General features: G+C 51.9%; 1 protein-coding gene across 1 annotated transcript; it reads right to left on the reverse strand.

Annotated features, from left to right (window-relative positions):
• Nucleotides 1-110: 110 nt before the first annotated feature.
• Nucleotides 111-14,278, reverse strand: FBXO46 (F-box protein 46). Its single transcript, XM_034986797.1, has 2 exons — nt 14,214-14,278; nt 111-2,724 (listed from the first exon to the last, which is right to left on the reverse strand). Exon 2 carries the CDS (start codon nt 2,644-2,646, stop codon nt 808-810), a length of 1,839 nt encoding a protein of 612 aa, XP_034842688.1. The 5' UTR covers nt 2,647-2,724; nt 14,214-14,278; the 3' UTR covers nt 111-807.
• Nucleotides 14,279-21,573: the final 7,295 nt, after the last annotated feature.

Below are 21,573 nucleotides of genomic sequence, written 5' to 3' on the forward strand. Positions count from 1 at the left end.
GTGGAAGGAAAAACAATCCAGAAATTCAAAGCCACAGTCCCTGCCCACCGGCCCCCCACGCTGTCAAGAGCGAGGCAAAGGGCTTCACAGCTTTTTTTTTTTTTGGGGGGGGGGGGGGGGAGAAGTGATGGCAATAGCTTCAATAATGGGAGGAGGGGAATCTTTATACTTCAACTTTTTTTTTCTCTTCCCCTTTGGGGGAAGTGAAAAGACCGGTAGCTTTAGGTTACGGAGAAAACAGTGATTTTTATTGTTTTAATGGGGGAAAACGTCTAGAAATGGCAGGCTGCCACGAAAAGTGCCACATCTGATCTGTGATCTCACTGGCTGACAATTCCTTAAGAGGAGGTGAGCCCCGGTGTGGTAGGTCAGAAGAGGTACCAACCTTGTGCCCTGCAGCCTCTCAGGAGAACACAGCTCTAGAGACAAAAAACTGGGGGGGGGGGCGCCAGAATGGGGGAACCCTTGTGGAGTACCAAAATTAGCTGCCTTCTGCTCCCTGCTGGTGGGTCCCTGGGGTGTAGAGTGGCAGGGAGGGGGTTGGGACTGAACGGAGAAGTTGAGATGCTGATAAAAAACACCCTACTTGAGGGTCCACGGCCCTGGGTCTGAAGAGTAGAAAACCAATAGGTGTCAGTCGATCAGAGTGCTTTCTCAATCATCCCCCTGAGCCCCATCTCAGTTCTGGAGGGGGATCAACGCCGCCTGGACTGGGGGTACGGGCTGGTGACCCAGTCCTGGCCCTCGGCTCCCGGGGGGAGGGGGGAGGGGTGGGCATGGTGGGCTCTCCCCACCCCTCCCCCGGCTTCACCTCCCTTCCTCCCGGCCAGCCCGGCCCCCGCCGCCCCCGCCGCCGCCGCCGCCGCCGCCCGGCCCATTGCAGGGCAGCACCCAGTTGTTATCGTGCAGACCCAGGCGGCAGCCGGGCGTCTCGCGGTCGGCCCGGCGGCAGCACATCCAGTAGGAACGTCCGTAAGGCAGGTCGTGGTGGTAGGGCTTGGGGTGCCAGCGGCAGAGCGACACGTCCCCCTTCTCGTACCTCTTGCGGCACTGCTTGCAAGGGTCATCGCGGTACAGCGGGTCGCGGCTCCAGCGCGAGTCCGTGGCCCGCACGCCGAACGCCTCGATGATGCCCTTGAAGTGGTGGCAGGTGCACTTGAGGGCCGCCAGGGCCCGCGTGGGCAGGAAGCTGAAGATCTTCACCAGCACGTGCTCGGGCAGCAGCAGCATGTACTGTCGCGGCTCCAGCAGCCGCTGGATCTTGAAGCGGATCTCCAGGAAGTCGTGGGACACGTGCCGGTAGAGGCGGCACAGGGACGTGTCCGCGGCGCCCTCGGCATCGTCCGGGCCTGGCGCGGCGGCCGGGGAGTCGGCCGGGGCTGGCTCGGGGGGCCCGTCTGGGCCGCGGGGCTGGAGGAAGAAGAGCTGGCCCGGTGGGGGCGGCTCCTCGGGGCTGACCGTCAGGCACACCGTCTCCTCTTTCACGTTCTTGGTGCCGTCCTTGCCGAAGAAGACGCACTCGTCCACCACCCCCGTCACCACCACATCCACGTGGAAGCCCGATGCTCCGCAGTCCCGGGCGGGGGGCGGAGGGGGGGCCGGGGGGGTGTCCTCGGGCCTGGCAGGGACCTGCGTCTCCCCCTCGCTGGCCTCATCCGCCCGAGCCAGAAGGAACTCCACGTTGCTGGGGAGGGCGTCCCGGGAGGGGCTGATGAGCTGGTACAGGTCGCAGGTGATCTTGTCCTTGGCCCGGGCCCCGGGGCCTGGGCTGCCCGGGTAGGCACAACCGGGCCGGCCCCCGCCCCCGTTGGGCAAGCTGCCGTCGGGGGCGCGGGGCTCTCGGCCATTGGAGATACGGAAGGCGATGCGTACCTCCCCGGGGCCTGGCCCTGGCCGCTCCTCTTTGCGGAGGCCTTTGGCTGGAGGGCTGTCCCGCTGGGCCTCGAAGTGGGCCACCGCCTCGGCTACCCGGCTGCAGTCGCCGCCACCGGACCGCCGTTCGGACCCCAGCCCCTTGGCAGGCCCGCCCTGCTCGGCTGACACGAAGACCACAGGCGCTGGGGTGCCGGGGCGTGGGTAGTTCTGCAGGGCCAGGGCGGCCCGCTGTTCCACCAGCGCCACCATCTCAGCCACAGAGAGCAGGTCTACGTCCTCACCAGCTGAGGATGGGGCCCCCTCAGAGGCAGGGGGCGCCTCTGGGCCTCCTGGGTCCGGGGGAGCCTTTGTAGGCTCAAGACAGCGCCTCCTCCGCTTGGCCTTGGAGCTGTCACTGCCCCAGTGCCCCTTGACCTTCATGGAGCTGGCCCGGCTGCCCCCACCACACTGGTGGGCCACAAAGAAGGCCACCTTCTCCTTTGTATTCCCGGGCTTGATGACGTACCACGTGTCCAACAGGACTCGCCCCTCATCACCAGCAGCTGCTGCTGAGAGGAGCGGGGACGGCTGGGAGGCAGGGGCCTCCGTGGCCAAGGTGGGCGGGGTGTTCTCGGAGTGGGCAGGCCCGTGGTCTGGCTCAGCCCCGCTGCCGGGCTCTGGGCAGGCCGCCGGCTTGAGGGCTGCAGTAGGCGGGCGAGGCTGGTTCTGTGAGTAGGTGCCGAAGGGCCGGGGGCACCACAGCTGGAAGGGCAGGAGGCTGCCTCGGTCCATCCTGGGGAATGGTAGCAGACAGGCAGGGGTTCACCGCATTTCAGGACCTGGATGGTCAGGGGAGGTTCCACGGGCCACCTGGAGACAGGGAAGAGGAGGTTGGGGAGCTGGGGGGGCGGATAGCCTGCCCTTCTCTGACCACCCCAACCTCAACTCCTGAGGGGACAGACCAAATTAGATCTCTATTCCTGCCCCACTGCACAGGTGAGCAAATGGAGGGTTGCAGAGGGAATGAGAGCTGGTCTTTAAACACCCAGAATGGGGGCGTCTGGGTGGCGCAGTCAGCCGATGGTCTGACTCTTGGTTTCCCCTCAGGTCATGATCTCGGGGTTGTGAGATTGAGCCCCAGCACGGAGTCCGCCTGAGGTTCTCTCCCTCTCCCTCTGCTTCTCCCCTGCTGGCTTGAGCCTAGGCTCACTCGCTCTCTCTTTCTAAATAAATAAAACACCCAGAATGTAACTAAAGCTGGCAGCTTGTTCCAACCCCACAGGTCATATTCCACGGCCTAACTGCTTTCACTCACGATCCAGAGGCCTCCTGCTGCCATAACCCTGAACTTAAGTGAAAGTACCCACTGACAGCTCCTCCTTCTTCCATTTGCTCACCTAGTAGCCAGTTCCTGAAAAGACAAGAAATTCCCAGCCCTGCCCACAGCTACAGTACTTGAGCCCACGGAGGAAGGAATGAGGCAGGCTGGGCAGGGGAAGAAAATTTGAGGTCAGAGCCAGCCAGGCCCTTAAGAAATAAGCTCTTTGGGGCGCCTGGGTGGCTCAGTCGGTTGAGCATCCGACTCTTGGTTTTGGCTCAGGTCGTGATCTCAGGGTCGTGGGATCGAGCCCCGCGTTGGGCTCCACACTCAGCATGGAGTCTGCTTGTCCCTCTCCCTCTGCTCCTCTCCCCCACTCATATGCTCTCTAAAATAAATAAATAAATAAAAATCTTAAAAAAAAAAAAAAATCAGCTCTTCACTTTGTTCCAGTCCCCAGGCTCCCTGAGAATCTCTCAAAGCTGTGTATCCTCACCCAGAAAAATGCACCCACTTGCACAAGACGGTGTAGGTAATGAATGCCCTTAAGCTCAGGCACAGACCTCTGGGATAAGGCCTGTTCTTGTCTAGTTTCCTCTTCAAGTTGCCCACAGGTAGACCGAGTGGGGAAGGGTTACTTATCATAAAACCAGGCCCTCAAACTTGGCTTCAGGACTTTTTAATTCAGGGCTCTCTTAACAATGACCATTTTAGGGGCACCTGGGTGGCTCAGTCGTTGGGCATCTGCCTTCGGCTCAGGTCCTGGTCCCGGGATCCTGGGATCGAGCCCCGCATTGGGTTCCCTGCTCGGCGGGAGGCCTGCTTCTCCCTCTCCCACTCCCCCTGCTTGTGTTCCCTCTCTCTCTCTGTCAAATAAATAAATAAAATCTTTAAAAAAAAAAATGACCATTTTATTTTGCAATGACTTTGTGCATGACCTAATCTGGAAGCCATTCTGCTAATGAGTCTGACATGACCACTGTCCACTGTAGGCCCAACAGGTAGCATATTCCTCCGTCTCCATCATTCCCTGGGCCCATCTCCCTCCAGTCATCTTGAAACCAAAATACTCTCCAAACCTCAAATCTTCCACATGCCCATAGACCAGGGGTAAGCAAACCATGGCCCACGGCTTGTTTTTGCCAATAAAGCTTTATTAAAACATGCTCATCTATGTATGGCTGCTTTCACTCTACAATGGCAGAGTAGTTGCAACAAAGGACATATGGCCTTGCAAAGCCTAAAATACTCATTTTCTGGCCCTTTATAGTAAAAGTCTGCTGACCCTTGCAGTATAGACTGACCCCACCTATAGATGGCTAAGTTTACCATCCACCAATACATCTAAATGCCCAGGCATAGACATGAACACAGCAAAAGCCATTTTCTATAGATACTATCTCTCTACAACTTGGCTACCCCCTGAAATCCTCCAATCAGTTCCTACCCTTATCTCCAGAAGATAAATGCCCTCCTCCAAATATCCAGACCCTTTCAAATCCTAATTTAAACTTCCAAACCTATAAATATCCCCTCCAGCACAGAAGGACCCAATCTCAAGGAACGCCTCCCAAATCCCATGTCCACCAAGAACTCCAACACACACAGCAATCGCCCAAACTCACACATGCCCCAAAAGACCAGTTTCCTGAAATCCTATACTCCCCTTCAAACACTTTCTAAATCTCCACATGTATTTCCTAATTCCTAACAGAAGCCCCCCTAACTGCAAAAAAAAAAAAAAAGGCTATTTTTGTGAGGACAAAAACATAAAAGCTCCCTAACACATAAGACTAATCCCAAACCATATATTTCTCAAAGCCCAAAAAACTCCCAAACACTCCCAAAGAATCCTCACCAATGACACGTGCTTACTGCAGGGCTCACTGGAGTTTATTAGGTACTGTTCTAACCATTCCCGCTAATCCTTCCCAGTCCCTTTGAAGCAGGTAGCCTATTAGTCCCAGCGTCCAGATGAGGCACAGAAAGGTTTAACCCCACATCGCGGGTCAGACAGGTAGGAAGGACTCGAGAAAGGCGAAAGCCCAGGCATTCTGGCTCCAGACTTGGCACCCCTGGATTCTTTACTTTGCTTTTAAGTCTCCCCATGAGCTTCCCAAATCACATACCCACCAAACACCCCCAACCGCAAAGGAGACCCCTACAATACAACGGAAACTTCAACATTACATAAAAGAACCCAAACCCAAGCTCCAAGGCTCCCCCTAAGCTCAAGGGAACCCCAAGTATCCCCCACACCCACGCAAACACTTCAGGCCCCAAAATACCGCTTAACTGCAAAGGGAGCCCCCCAATTTTGTAACCGCCCCCCCAACCCACTCAGACGACCCTCGAAACCTAGACACGCCCCTAAAGTACCCTCACCGGTGAGCCCCGCCCCCCCAGCGGCGGGAGAGGGTCGCAGCACACACGCATGCGCACAAGAGAAGAGGGCCCGCCCCCTCGCTCTTTCCCTCCAGACTTCGCGCGGACAGCCGCGCGACTAGTTTCTCTCCGCCCCTTTGTTGACAGACCCGCGCGTGACGCCCCCAGCCAATGAGCGGCTGCCGTTCGGGGCCGTGCCCATATAAGGAATGCCTTGGCGAAGGGGCCTAACTTCGAAAGAGGGAGGAGTAGGCGAGAGGTGAAGGGGGTGTGGAAACAGTGGAGTGTAAGAGAGCGAGGAACAATTCCCAACTCCTTGCTAAAACGGAGGAACAAGACCAGGAGAGAGGCCAAGGTATTCAAGGAGAGGTTTATTACACGACGTTCCCTCTAAACAGGAGCCCTGATTGACAGTTGAGATTTAAAGGACCAAGCAGCTCCGGGATTGAGACTCGAGGGCGGAAGGAAACCGGCAGAAAGATAAGCGCCCAGGTTTGGCTGGAAACCCTGAAGACCGAGATTCCCTGCGGGAGAAACTGGGCAGCAGAATCACTTCATCCTTGAAGAACAAATGGCCGAACCCTGCGACGACTCCCTCGGCACTGAGTTCAGCCTCGGGGCTTGGCATCAAGGATCAGGCTGTGTGGCCAAACGCACCTTTCCGTTCAACCTGTCCAACCAAGCGCCCCAAATCTGACTCAGACTTAGTACAAGAAAAGAATATCAAATGCCCCGATAATGCTTTTTAAATATTAATTACCTGTTAAAATGATAATACTTAGGATATAATTTAGTTAAATAAAGTACTTAAAATTAACTTCATCTCTTGACTTAAGATTGGCTACTATAAAATTTTAAACTATACATACGGCTCGCATTATATTTCTATTGAACAGCGCTGGTCTAGATCCTTTCAATGCCAGGCCCATTCAAGAGACACCCAAAGGGGGCTCCACTGTAGGCGGTCACCTGTCCCCCCACCACCCTGCCCCAGCCTTGCCTGCTTCCAACCATCCTGCAAGTCACGGCCAGAAGGGTCTTCTTATAGCACAAACCTGACCCCGTCCCTACCCTGTTCAAAAACTACCATGACTCCCCAGTGCCCCTGGGAAAAAGCCCAGGTACCCAGCAGGACAGGTTGCCCACACAGAACTGGTGTGAGTTGGAGCAGGGATGTGAATCCAGGAATCTGATTCAAGACTGCTGTGCTCTATTATTGCTTTGCTATATTCTCTGGTGTCCTAGCTCAGCCATTCCCTCCAAGAAGCTGAAACCCCTAGGCTGGGTCAGACTCCACCTCTGGGCTCTCACCCACATTGGCCTCCTGGCTTTTTATTCCTCTAGAGTCACCAAGCTCTTCCCTTCTGTGGTCTTTGCATTTGCTGTTCCCACTAACTGGAATGCTTTCCCCCCAGATCTCCACATGGCTCAGTGCCTTATTTCATTTGCGTCTTTGCTCAAATGTAACTTTAACAGAAAGGGCTTGGCCAAGCTTCCTTCTTGGAAACCTGCCACCTGACCAGAGGAGGACCTCTGTCTGGGTTCCCAAGTCCCAGCCCTGCCCACTGCAGTTATCACTGTTCTAGGGATGGATCTGGTCTCCTCTATGGGACAGTGGACCCAGTAGGGCCAGAACAATCAGGGTCATCATGGTGCCCCCAGCCACACTGCCCAGCATGGGACTGAATGGATGAATCAAAGCTCCCTCCCCTGGAACAACAAGTCCTAAACTTTATGAGGCCTGGGTGTGCCTAGGTGTGAAACTCTGTTTCACACCCAGGTTCTGTCTGGGTCCTAGGTCACCGGGGCAGAATTTTCTAACTTCCCCCACACTGAGCCCTCCACGAGGCCCTCCATTAGGTCAGCTTTCAGAGAATGCTCCATGAAGATCCGTTTATTGTAAAACATCATGACCCAGAAAGACTGAAAATTTTTTTAAAAAATGGAAAAAGACCAGACAAATATGAACCAAAAGATAAATAGAAGAGAGACAATATCATTTAAAAAAACAATAAGGGGGGGTGCTTGGCTGGCTCAGTCGGTAGAGGATGCAACTCTTGACCTCGGGGTTGTCGGTTCAAGCCCCACGTTGGGTATGAAGATAACTCAAAATAAATTTTTTTTTTTTTAAGATTTTATTTATTTGTCAGGGGGAGAGAGAGAGAGAACAAGCACAAGTAGGGGGAGTGGCAGGCTTCCTGCTGGCAAGGAGCCCAATGTGGGGCTCGATCCCAGGATGCTGGGATCATGACCTGAGCCGAAGGCAGACGCTTAACCGACTGAGCCACCCAGGCGTCCCTTAAAAAATATTTTATTTATTCATTTGTCAGAGAGGGAGTGCGCACAAGCAGGGGGAGAGGCAGAGGGAGAAGCAGGCTACCTGCTGAGCAAGGAGCCTGACGTGGGACTCGATCCCAGGACCCTGGATCATGACTGGAGCCAAAGGCAGACTCTTAACTGACTGAGCCACCCAGGTATCCCTCAAAATAAAATCTTAAAAAAAAAAAGTAACAGCTGACAAAAGCAAAAGGTATTAGTAGGCACAAAGATGGTAACGAAATAAACTGACCCATTATATACAAAAGTTCTCAACATACATGCTAACACAATGGCCTCAAAATGTATAAAGGAAAAAACAAGAGAATGGCAAGCACTTTGGCAAATCCACAACCGTGATGGGAAACTGCAATGTATCTCTCCGTAAGAGGTGGGCTGAACAGATAAAATTAGTAAGGAACTGAACCCCATGATCGACAATCGGTGGGATGCCCCCAACCATTCGAGAATCCAGTTTACACCCCTTATCTGACAGTCTGAGGTCCTCCTGCTTGCTGGCTCGGAGCTGGTCGCCTGGCACACAGAGATGACACTGAGCTCACCAGGAGGAGCTCGTGAGAAACGGGGCAGACATCCAAATAAACCATCATGACCCGCATGAATATATTAAGAGAGAAACTGATCACAAAGGCAGTTCACACCCGAGCATCATGGTTGGGAGCCAGGCTTTGCTCGAGGCATTTTACAAATATTAACTCACTGAATTGTCACATCATCTCGCTAATCTTAACCTCATTTCAAGGACGTGGAGGCATGGAATGGCGAAGCGATTGCCCTCAGACCCAGCTTTGTGGCAGGAGTTCCTGAAGTGGCCGGCAGCTTTAGTCACTGAGCGGCACTTTTGTGCAGATCATCTTACTCGGTCCTCAAACAGGAGCAGTCCCCCTCACCGAGAGCCACAGACAATGGCCTTTCTCTTCCCGATTTATTTTTTTCCTTAGCACATATCCCTATCTAATGTACTAGAAACTTTGTTGATAAAGTTTCTTGTCAGTTTCCCCTCCCAGGACCAGTATTTTTGCCTATTTCACTTCGCTGCAGGATCCCCAGCATTTAGAACAGCACCAGGCACTTGGGCTCCTGTAACTGAGCTGCCTGGAACAGGAGACCCCGGCAGTGTGTTAGGAATGAAGTCTCTTGTGCTGAACGGACACTTCCACAGCTCTCAAGGGGATTTGTATGCACATTTGAGAAGGAATGCCCTAACCCATCAGAGGTGTGCAACGCATGTTTATTTGAACAGACTCCTAAGACCGCCACGCCGTCCGTCTTTACATGTGCTACTGGGGACCTCTTGGGAAAAGCCGGCTGGTTCCAGCCAAGTCCATGTGTGGAAATCCTGCTCCCAGGACGGAGGCAGATTGGCACCCCTTCCAGGAGCTAGTCCAGCATCCTCCCAAGCTATTTGGGATCTCTTCCTCCTGAGGCCTCCTCTGGCTGCCCCTGTCACCTGTCATTGCCGAATGACAATGACCTGGGTGAGGGCCTCTCTCCCCTCCATGCTGTGGGTTTCTGGAAGGCTGGGACCTCTCCTCAAAGGCACAGCTGCTCCAGCCTCCGCACTTGGCTCACTGGCCTAGTTTAGCTCTTCCGGCTCCATCCTTTCCACGGTAGCTGGGGAGATTGCTCCAAACATAAATCAGACCATATCAACTCCCCTGCTTAAAACCTTTCTGTTGAGAGGCGCAAGTTTGCAAAAACAAAAATACATGTCCGGGAACCCTTCTCAGGAAGCTACCGGAGGATTTGCTTCACCAAAATAAAGCGGTGAACAAAGAGAAAGGGAGCTATCAGATCAAAGACAAAAGTCTAGCCCAGAAGAGAGGCAAAAGGGCATCCCCAGATGAAGGTAAAGGGAGAGCCTGGGAGCACAGCTTGCAGTAGGTCTAGGGAGAACTTGTTTCCACAAATGCACAAAGAAAAGAGAGAACAAGCTAAGCATGCACCCTAAGAAGTTGGAACCAAGGGGCGCCTGGGTGGCTCAGTCGGTTGAGCTTCTGACTCTTGATTTTGGCTCGGGATCTCAGGGTGGTGAGATCGAGCCTGCTTGGGATTCTCTCTCTCCCTCTGTCCCTCCCCCCGCTGCCGAACGTACTCTCTCTCAAATAAATCTTAAAAAAAAAAAAAAAAAAAAAGTTGGAAGTTGGAAACAATGTCAGCTATAGCAGAATAAAGCAAAGAAAGAAGATAGGAAATAAAAAGTGGATGCCTGGCTCCCCTCACTCTGACTCAGGTGAGGCCCGCCCCCAACGCTGGGGCACCTCCATCCCACAGTCAGGGTCATGCCAGCACAGGGCTGGGCACGGAGCAGGTGCTCAGGGAATGCACTGGTCCATGGTCATGGTCACAGGAATCGGTGGCAGGATACCAGGGCTCTGTTCCTGGCCCTGCTCCTTCTATCCCCCACCCACTTGACCCCCCCCCCCATCCCCACGCAGTCCACAATCTTGATTCATCTCTCCCTTGGCTTTTTGGCCTCAGGGTCAGCCGCCCTCTCTCTCCCTCTCAAACCTTCCTTTCCAACAGCTCTTGCTGACGGCAGGAATCATCCAAATCCTCAGGATCTAGAGATCCAGGATGCAGACAGAATCCAGGCAGGGCCTGCAGACACCCCAGCTTTCCCACTTTTGGGGGTGTGTCTGTAGGTTAGGGTGCTTAACCCTTGGTGCCTCAGTTTCCTCCACTGTAAAATGCAGATAATAACAGTACCCCCACCCACAGGCTGCCTGATGATTCACGGAGATCAACCCAGCAGAGTGCTCAGTGTCAGCTAGGTACTAAGGAGAGGCTCAATATTCCGGCTCTGGGCTTATCAAGGGAAGGAGAGACTCGGTACCTAGGAGTTTGGAAATCACTGAGTAAATCAAAGACTTCGTCCCTCTTTACTTCATATTCTTTTTTTTTTTTTGAGAGAGAGAGAGAATGAGAGACAGAGAGCATGAGAGGGAGGAGGGTCAGAGGGAGAAGCAGACTCCCCGCCGAGCAGGGAGCCCGATGTGGGACTCGATCCCGGGACTCCAGGATCATGACCTGAGCCGAAGGCAGTCGCCCAACCAACTGAGCCACCCAGGCGCCCTACTTCATATTCTGAAAGGAAACTGACCCTGGTTCCTCCAGGTAGTCAAAATATGGTCATTCCTTTGTTACTGTTGCGTATTGGGTCTCAACTATTAAACGGATATTTACAGAGCAGCTACTGTATGCCAGGAACCTGTTCTGGGCACGGGGGGTGAGGCGGGGAGGAGACAGAAATCCTCGCCTTCGCAGGGCTGACATACTAACTGGAGACAGGGACAGTAAAAATAGAGTAAGTTCTAAGGTGGCAAGTGCTATGGGGAAACAAATATAGCAAGTTAAGAGGACTGGGAGTGGAAGTGGGGGTTCTGATCTTAATCGAGGGGTCAGGATGGCATCATGGAGCAGGTGACGAGCCAAGCCTTTCAGAAAACTTGTAGTTTTAGGAATCATACGGCGTTGCCAGAGCTGCTAGAAATACCCCATTAGAAATGGTAAAAATATCATGTTGTATGAGTAAGCTTCGGACAAGCACAGGCTGAAAACACATTGAAGATTTTAAGAAGAGGCAAAATGACTTGGAAGCGGACACATTTTCTAAGACAGACAAATAAATGAGAGGGGGGGAAAAAGTGTCACATGACCTCGGGGGCCCAGATGTGACATTCAGGCACAGGGATGAGTGAGAGGCTGGCCAACTTTCCCCCAAACCAAGAGGTTTTCAGAGGATTCGTGGAGAGCTGAAGACAAAGTGTTAAAGACCCCTGAAGTTAATGACACAATGACAAGCAGGCAAAGCTAGCATAAGGAGCTGCAAATGAATCAGGGAGAGAAAAACCCAAACCCGAAAAATGAGCCCGAGTGCCACCAACGTTGGGATAACAACGAACTCCCCAAGGGCAGGGTGTCAGTCTGCACACAATAGGTGCTCTATCAACACTGTGGCCCCACTCAAGGAATGAACCCCCATTTTCCAGAAGAGGAAACTGAGGTCCAGAGGGGTTGAGTGACTTGCCTAGAGTCACACGGCTAGTGTGTGATGGAGCCAGGATTCAAATCTGGGTGTTCTGGTTCCAAAGCGCATGAGCCAGGGTTTTTTCTTAAAAGAATAAAAACCATAAAGAGACCCCAGACTTACTGAGAGCTTCATATGAACTACACATTTTATACAAGTTACCTCATCAACTCTTTACAAAAGCCCCATGGCTGGAATGTGGCCCCATTTTGCCCGAGAAAACTCGAGGGCCAGAGTGGGAACGCAGCGTGGCCAAGGACACACAGCAGCAGAGGTAGAGAGCTGAACCTGGGCCTATCTGAGGCCAGTGCTTTTAACCACAAGCTTTCCTATCAGGGACAAAGAATTTATGTGATAAACTCAGGAAGCCTCACAACAAATGAACCAAACTGTTTCAAGATGAATTACACAGTTACCAAACTGCCCAGTGAGGCTGGAATAACCAAAAGGTTGGAGGGAGAAAACACAGTTGTCAGAAATAGTCCTTATTCACTAAAATACCTGGAGTTGGGCCAGGCTGGGCATTGGCAAGTGAATTATTTATATCTGGCTAGGAATCAGGATGGGAATGGGGACAGATTGAGTTTCTGAGCACCCCTTCGGGGGTCGCCCTTGGACTTGGAAGCCCAGGGGTGTAGAGGGTGGGAAACAAGAAGAGACAGATATGGGGGCAGCCTGCGGGAGAAGGAAAAGGGAGGCAGCCTGGCTGATGTCTCCCTCACTGGTCCCTGTCTTCTGCGTTCTTTCTCAAGTCTGTTTCCCACTCTCTGTTCAAAAAATGACAACTCATGTGTATTGAGCACTTACTCCAAGAACTTTACGTGCTTACCTCCCTGAACCCTCTAACCTTCTTAAAGTTACTGATCCCAATTTATAGTTAAGGAGAGACCCAAAGACTTGCCCAAGGTCACACGACAAATGAATGGCAGGGCTAAAATTCGAATTGAGGACTGCTTCTGTTCTGGAGTCTCTGCCCTAACTCATAACACTGTATTTCAGTACAAGAAGAGGGGGCGAAATCACAGTGGTGAAAGCAGATTCTGAGCCAGTATGCCTAGTTTGGAATCCTGAGTCTACCGCTTAATGCTGGATGACCTTGGGAAAGTTGCTTAAGTTCTCTGTGCCTCTGCTTCCTTTGGGGAGAATGGAGATAACCCCACCTATAGACCTTAGGGGTGTTGTCAGAATTAAATTAGTTAATATGCACGAGGAGTTAAGAAAAGGGCCAGGCACTTCCTAAACTCTTAAGTGTTAGCTGTAATCCACTGTGGAGAGCCCCTGCCTGCTTCTTAGCTGTGGTGTGCCCTGATCAGTGCCAGGTTTTGAGAAAAACGCCTCTAGGGTTGGACTGATAAGAAGGGAACCCATTAGCACCTGTGACCCAGTCACATTTCTCGGGTGAGAAACTTCCCACCAACAGCTCCCAGACCGAGGAATTATTGCAAGGGAGGGTAACAATCTTAAGGAGTCTCCCCTCTTCTCAGTGGCAAGTTGTTCCCACAACACAGATAAGGGCACCGAGTTTCAGAGAGGGGAGACTTACCCAGGTCTCAAAGGAGTGACAGATTAAGAGATCAGAATGCTGGACTGCCAAAGCACAGAAGGCACTACACTTTCGAGATCCCTCTGGAGAAATGAGAGTGCAAAAGGTTCTAAGGCTCCTTCTGGCCATCTTATCTACAGTTCTGTGACTGTCCAGTTTCTCGGGAGTCTCTGGCTGGTCTAGGCAAACTATCGTTGCATCCAGGCGCCTAAAGCCATGCTCCCCACCCCACCCCCACAGTACGGCAGCCTCACCAACACACCACTCTACCATTGATTTCTCTCTCCCACCACCTCAGCTTGCCCTCCTGCCCCCAATCTGATCTAGAGGCCCTAACCCACCGCATCCACGGCTGGTCTCTCCTTCGGAGTCTACAGTCCCCCTCATTCATCTAGCTCTGACCCCCATGCCTTTCCGCATCCCCCAGGCTACCCGCCTCGAAACTGCTCCCTTCAGGGCCTCTGCCGGGACGCCCAGCCCCTTCTCCAACTCGGGACTCCCTTCCCCAGCTCTGAGCTCCCTTACAATCAATCCCAAAGCTCGACTCCTTCCCCACCTCCAAGACCCCTCCCCAGCCCCCATTCTTCTACTACTCCCTCCGGCTCCCATTCCTCCCGCACCCTTCCCCAAAGCGATCTCTCGTCGTCCAGCCCCTTCTTTAGCCCCAGCTTCTTCCTTCTTGCCACCTGGCCCCGAACCCCCGCCCCAGCTTTCAAGAGCCCCCGGCCCCGACTCGGGGTTCTCACCATCTCCCCGCGCCGCAGCTCTCTCGGCTACGCGGGTTTCCCCCACTCGCTCCTCTCCAACCTCCCCTTCCGGGTTCCCGCCCCGAAGCCCGCTGGGAATTGGAGTCCGAGCGGCCACGGACTACACCTCCCAGAAGGCAGCGTGACCACGCTTGGAGGTGGGGAAAGGAAGCAAACTGGGCGGGCTGAGGACAAGAACGACTCTAACTCCCAGGAGGCAGAGAGGGCGCTTTGTAGCGCAGGCGCAGAGAGCGCCCCCGCCAGGAGGACTGGGAGATGGAGTCCAGTCTCCTCCATTTTGGCCCGGGGCCCCTGGAAAGAGATTGAGCAAATTTCAAAGAGACGTTTGTGAGGGGTGAAGAGTTGGGAAGGAGCAAGTTTATCGATTTCCTTATGCTTATTAACATAATAATTAACAGTGCCTTGTACTTTCTCAAACATTTTTCCATCTCTTCCCCCCCATTTTCTTACCATCACCTCCTCTAATTTACAAATGAGAAAATTAAGCCTTAGGAGGGAGGAAAGCCCCATGAACTAGGAACTATCCAATATCCTAGAAGCTTCACGAGGACAGGCACCTTTGTGTATCTCATTCAAGCACCCAGAACAGTGTAAATAAGTGTTGTGCAATATTTACTACATACCAACCATATGCCAGACACCCTGCAGACAACCCAAGTATTACCCCAAATTTGGAGAAGTTAAGGCAAAAAGAGATGAAACCTCTTCTCCATGGCAACTCAGCAAGAAAGTGATTTGAACTGAAGTGTGTTGGACATCAGGGCCTCTACTCTCCACTCGGTCTTTAGATCGCTTCCCCTTAAGCTATATTTCCCAGTCTATCCTCATCGGCCATGAGAAAGAGCTTTGGAAAATAGAGCATTTGCTCTGTCAAGGAACGTACATCTTCGTGAAAGGAACTGCTACTAAGGGCCAGTTCCCATGGCCCTCCTCTTTGAATCTTTTCTCAATTTATGGCTCTTTAATGCAGCCCGTGCTTCCCTAGGTTCTCAAGGTCTGTGAGCCTTCCCGATTGCACTGGGAACACCGCGGTGAAATTCCCAACTTCCGGCATGATCCTTGGCACACGGTAGGCCCTTATTAAGATATTGCACTGAAGGGGAAAGGTGGAAAGGGGGCCAGAAAGGAAACTGACGAGATCTCTTTTCTCCTGAGAGATGGCAGTTGGGGAGACCCCGCCTCCTCATCAGGATCCCCAGGCTCTGGTCGGCAGGAGTCGGGTGGGGCGGGGGTGGGGCCAGGCGGGGGCGTGGCCGGCCGAAAAGGCGGGCAGCTGACTGAGCGCTGATTGGTCGGCACTTTGGCGCGCTCCAGCAAAGGCTTTGTCGCGAGGCGCGAGGCCAAGCTCGTGCTGAGCTAGAAGCCGGGGCCCTTCCCCAGGCGCGCCTGCGCACGGCCACTTGGACTCTGCCGTTTCCCCTCTCCAGTCTCGCGCCCAGCACACCTTGGCGGGAACTGGTGGGGGCGTGGCCTGGCCTCAGGAGCTCACTTTTGCTCCCTTCCACAGGCCTCCCGCAGGAGCCTCGTTCCAAGGGGATTCGCGCCCACCCCACGACCGGGTGGGGAACGCAGTGGCCGGGGCCCGCCTGGGGCTCGCGCGCGTGGCCAGCCTCCCGGGACAGGCGCGAGACACTGTCTGATCAGGCTCCCGAGTGTGGGACTGGCGTGAAACCAGAAGGGGGGCCTCACGCCATTTTGCACGTCCTGAGGCGCGTGCTGGAGGCCGACGGGGAACGGGGCAGGGGACAGCCCGCTGGAGGGGAGCGTGAGGTCCGCTCAGGAGCAGCACTCTGTGGTCGCGGCCTTCCTCCGGGAGTTTCAGGGGGACAGGAAGGCGGGCGTGCCCAGGTGCTCGGAGTGAGGCAGGCCAGGCGCGGAGCTGGAGTTTGGGTTTGAGGCTGGGCCTAGGTTTTGGGATCCAGGCTCAAGTTTGAGACAGGGAAGGCTCTGTCTGAATAGTGTTGGGGCTTTGGGGTCACAAGCTAGGATCTGGGATCTCCGGCTTCATATCTGGCTGTGACTAGTATTGGAATCTGAAGGTGTTGGGTTTTGTGACTGGAAGTTTTCCTGTTGGAATCTGGAGAACCTAATTTTAGGATGTGGGTGTCTTAGTTTTGAATTCTGGAGTGTCATTTGGGAGTCTGGTGTCTGATTTGGGAGGTTTGAAGCTTCAGTATAGATTCAGGGTCTAGAATCTCAGTGTAGAGTATGAGGTATGAGATTTAGGGTCTGGAATCACGGTTTGGGATTTTGAGGATTAAATTTGGGGGCCTGGAGTCCCCACGTTGAGTATGGGGCTTCAATTTTGGGACTCACATGTGAGATCTCAGCTTTAGGGTTGGGGGTCACAATTTGAAGGTCTGAAGTGACAGTTTGGGGGTCTAGAGGTCTTTATTTTTGGATCCGAGGTCAATTTGGGAGACTGTTGTTTGCTATGGGGCTTGGGTTTCTTACTTGAGGGTTTGGGTTCTCTATTAAGGTTTGTGGTCTGTGATCTTAATGGGATTGGGTTGTCTTTGGAGATCAGAAATGGACAGTTTGGGGGTCTAGAGTATCTCAGTATTAGAGTTTAGGGTTTTGGGGTTTGGGAGGGCACCTTTTTGGTTTTTGTTTTTTTTTTTTAAAGATTTTATTTATTTATTTGACAGAGAGAGACAGAGTGAGAGAGGAACACAAGCAGGAGGAGGGGAGAGGGAGAAGCAGGCTTCCCGCAGAGCAGGGAGCCCGATGCGGGGCTCGATCCCAGGACACCGGGATCATGACCTGAGCCGAAGGCAAACGCTTAACGACTGAGCCACCCAGGCGCTCCCCTTTTTGGGTTTTAGATCCTCACTTTGGGAGTTTAAAATCCTAGTTTTGGTGTCCTAACATTGCAGTTTAGAGATCTCAAACCACAGTTTTCAGGCCTGGTGGTAGGACATCTCACTATTAAGACCAAAGCTCTGAAGTTAAAGTTTGGGAATTTGCTGCTTTTAGTTTTAGGTGTTGATCACGACTTGGCCCAAATTTACAACTTGGGATTCATGGACTTCAGTTTAGAGTTTGGGGGTTTGAATTTGGTCTCTGGGCCCATATTTGTGGGGGGTCGGGGACTCTTGGGATCTCTGAGTGCTCAAAGGAACAACATGGGGAAAATGAAGGTTGCCCACCATGTGGCCCATTCCTCTTGGAATCCCAGAGGTCACTTAATAATTCTTTCTTTTTCCCTCTTTGCAGATGTGGGGCTCCAGCAGACACCTGTGTTCCCTTGGATGGCCCAGAGCCTGTTCCCTGGGTTCCAGTGACAGGTAAGGGCTCTCCCCTGTCTATCTCTGTTCCAGCTTTGGCCACTCTGGTTGAATAATAACAATAATGTTTACTGAGCATTTACTGTTTGTCAGACTCTTTGCTAAGCCCTTTTGTTTGTATGATATGCTTTAATCCTTACACCTCCACAAGGAAATAGGTGCGAATATTACCGCCATTTTCAAGATGAGAGAACTCTGAGGTGGTTGCCAAAGATCATCTCAGAGGCCCTGCAGGCTTTAACATTTGGAGTTTTGTAAATGCCCTGCCTTCCTCTTTTATGCATGTATACATTCATCCATCAAGCACCTACCAAGTGTCAGGAATCTCATAAGAAGGGATGTTCACAGGATATTGAGGGTTATATCGGATTCCCCTCCCCCAGCCTGGATAAAGAAAAGGGAGCCAGAGTTCATCTTATCTTCCCTATCTCCCAGAATGACTTACTGTCCATCCATCTCTTCATTCATTAATTAACTCCAAAATTAAGCATCTGCTTTGTTCAGGTTCTCTACTTAGGTACTGTGCTCAGAAGGAGCACCATGAAGAAAATGAAGAATGCCCATCCCACTGCTCTTTCCTCCTGGAATCCCAGAGGTCACCAACAATGTTGGGGGGCAGTCTTTCCCCCTTTACAGATGTGGGGTGGGGGGGTCATTGTATTAATAAAGACTCTTAGTTGCCATGAACAGAAACCTAGCTAAAACCAGCTTAGGCATAAAAGGAGATTCATTGGGTCCTTTAAGCCAAAAATTCAGGGGCATCAGTGTTGGCTGGTTCCATGTGAGGATTAAATGATGTTGCCAGGAACCTGCCTCTCTGGGCTCTGCTGTTGCCCTGTGTTGGCTTCCTTCTCAAGCAGACTCTCCCTTTGTGAGGGCAAGATGGCTCCCAGCAGCTCCAGGGCCACATCCTGCCAGCCTGACAACCCCAGCCGAGAGCCTCTGTCTGGGAGCCATTGATTCTGATTGGCCAAACCTGGGTTATGACCCCAATCCTGAGCCAATCACTGTGACTCTTCTTAGCTGGACCTTAGTTCTTTTTTTTTTTTTTTTAAGATTTTATTTATTTATTTGACAGAGAGAGAGACAGCGAGAGAGGAAACACAAGCAGGGGGAGAGGGAGAGGGAGAAGCAGGCGTCCCGCCGAGCAGGGAGCCCGATGTGGGGCTCGATTCCAGGACCCTGGGATCATGACCTGAGCCAAAGGCAGACGCTTAACTACTGAGCCACCCAGGCACCACGCTGGACCTTAGTTCTGTGCTGCTAGTGGAAGGGGTGGTTGGGGCCCACCTCTCTGAACCACATAGAGCCAGTGGGGGAGAGGGGTGGTCCCAAAGGAAAGTATTACCAGGCAAGGGGGGTTAAATGTCAGTCCAAAGACAACAGCCTTATCAACTGTAGTTATCCAATACAATACTTCCACCCCATTCTTCAACATCCCTTATCCCTAAAAAATTCTGACAAATGACTGTCCACTTTCTGTCTGTAACATTTTTTGAGCACTCTCAATGTGCCAGGTGTTATGCTCAAGATCTTTCCAGACAAGATCAGACTTTCTAGCCACTTCCATTTTATCAATGAGTTAAAAACAGCATCAGAAAGAGGAAAACGTGTCCAAAGTCACACAGCAAATGGCAGAGCTGGGATTCCGATCTAGGTCTGTCCTATTCAAAAGCTGGAACTTATAACCAACTATGAGGCTGCCTGTTGGGATTGCCCCCTGCTTTGTCCTACTTTGGGGCAGCTCTTATTCTTAAATCTCTGCACATGTTAAAGCAAATTAGGGTCTGGGCCTTGGTTTTCCTGTATCTAATATGAGAAATTTGGACCAGCTCTTCTAGCTCCTGTAAAATAAAAGAACTAGGGAGGGTTTAGGCTGATTGGCTCAGGGAAGAGGAAACCCAGGAATTAGGTCATTTGCCATTTCAAAGGCTGAGACCATCAGAAGACCGGAGCATTCATAAAGTCAACAATTTTTTGTTGAACACTTACTAAGTGCTGGTCATTATTCTAGGAGCTAGGGATATAACTAGGGCCACATAAGACTTGCTTGGGCCCTAGGCAATTTTGCCTTCTCGGGCTGTTCCTCCATTTTTTAAAAAGCTTTCTTTCTTTCTTCCTTTTTTTTTTTTTTTAAGATTTTATTTATTTATTTGACAGAGAGAGACACAGCGAGAGAGGGAACACAAGCAGGGGGAGTGGGAGAGGGAGGAGCAGGCTTCCCACTGAGCAGGGAGCCCAATGCAGGGCTCGATCCCAAGACCCTGAGCCGAAGGCAGACGCTTAACGACTGAGCCACCCAGGCGCCCCCTTTCTTCCTTTCTTTTTTAAGGTTTTATTTATTTATTTGAGAGACAGAGCATAAGCGGGGAGGAGGGGCAGAGGAAGAGGGAGAAGCAGGCTCCCGGCTGAGCAGGGAGCCTGAGCAGGGCTCAATCCCAGGACCCAGAGATCATCACCTGAGCTGAAGGCAGACACTTAACCGACTGAGTCACCCAGGCGCCCAGGCCCCTTCCTCCATTAAAAACGTATTTAAAGGGGCGCCTGGGTGGCTCAGTTGGTTAAGCGTCTGCCTTCGGCTCAGGTCGTGATCCCAGGGTCCTGGGATCGAGTCCCACATCGGGCTCCCTGCTCCACGGGAAGCCTGCTTCTCCCTCTCCCACTCCCCCTGCTTGTGTTCCCTCTCTCGCTGTCTCTCTCACTGTCAAATAAATAAAATCTTAAAAAAAAAAAAAAAAGTATTTAAAATTATAGTTTACAACAACACTGGCATAGAATTTAAAAGAAATTAAAACATTTTTAGGGCACCTGGCTAGCTCAGGTGGTGGAGCACGTGACTCTTGATCTCTGGATTGTGAGTTCAAGCCCCACGCTGGGTGTAGAGATGACTTAAAAATAAAATCTTAAAAAAAAAGAAATTAAGACGTTTTCATGAGCCCTTAAAAGTGGCACCAGATTTCGACTCTGTGCTTACTGGGCCTAATGAGTAAGTCAGTCCGGGATATAAACATTAATAAAATAGACAAAAATCCCTGCCCTTTGGTGTTGATAATAAAGAAAGAAGATTTCAGATTCTGATAAATGATACGGGGATGTGACCAAGAATGTGCTTAGCTAGATTGGTTGGTCAGGAAAGGTCTCTCTGAGGTTACATTTAAGCTCCGTGCTGAATGGCAAAGTAAAACCAGCCATACAACAATCAGGGCAAAAGAACATTCCAGGTGGAGGGGGGCGCCTGAGTGGCTCAGTCGTTAACCGTCTGCCTTCGGCTCAGGTCATGATCCCAGGGTCCTGGGATCGAGTCCCACATTGGGCTTCCTGCTCAGCGGGAAGCCAGCTTCTCCCTCTCCCACTCCCCCTGTTCGTGTTCCCTCTCTCGCTGTGTCTCTCTCTGTCAAATAAATAAATAAAATCTTAAAAAAAAAAAAAATTCTAGGTGGAGGGAATAGGAAAGGCCCTAAGGCAGAAAGAAACTTGTTTAGAGAAACGGAAAAAGGACCTGTGTGGCTGGAGCTGGCCTGTTCCCTGAAGACCCAGAGGGCAGAGCTGGGATTAGTGGGTGAAAATTACAGAGAAGAACTTGTCTGAAACCAGAACCATCCAGCAAGGAAAGGGGCAGACTTGGGAGGAAGTGCCTGGCTTGCAGAGGCCCCCAGGGAGCACACCCCAAGTCACACCTATTCAGGACTCCTGCCCAGGAGATGTCAAGATTTTGTGATGCCTCATCGTCACCCTTTTCCTCCCGCCAAATTTTTTCCCAGGAACTGCTGTGTTTGCACATAGAAGGCTCTCAGTGCTTTGCAAAACCCAGAGTAAACACCCAGGGACTATAGTTGATACGAAATTCTTTTTCTCAGCCTTGGTCAGGTCACACCTTGAACTTAAATAGGCCTGGACACTTTTTTTCTTCCTTGCTTTCTATGTTGTTTCTCGCTGGGGCTTCCAGGAGGTCCTTCTAGAACAGAAGGAAAGTGATATGCAAAAAGTAAATATCAGGGCTAAACAGGACTTTAGAGGTCAGCCTACCCAGTTTTCCTCCAAAGATAGAACCC

Source organism: Mirounga leonina, unplaced genomic scaffold (genome assembly GCF_011800145.1).
Source record: "Mirounga leonina isolate KUSES-001 unplaced genomic scaffold, KU_Mleo_1.0 Mir_376, whole genome shotgun sequence".
Lineage (NCBI taxonomy): Eukaryota > Metazoa > Chordata > Mammalia > Carnivora > Phocidae > Mirounga > Mirounga leonina.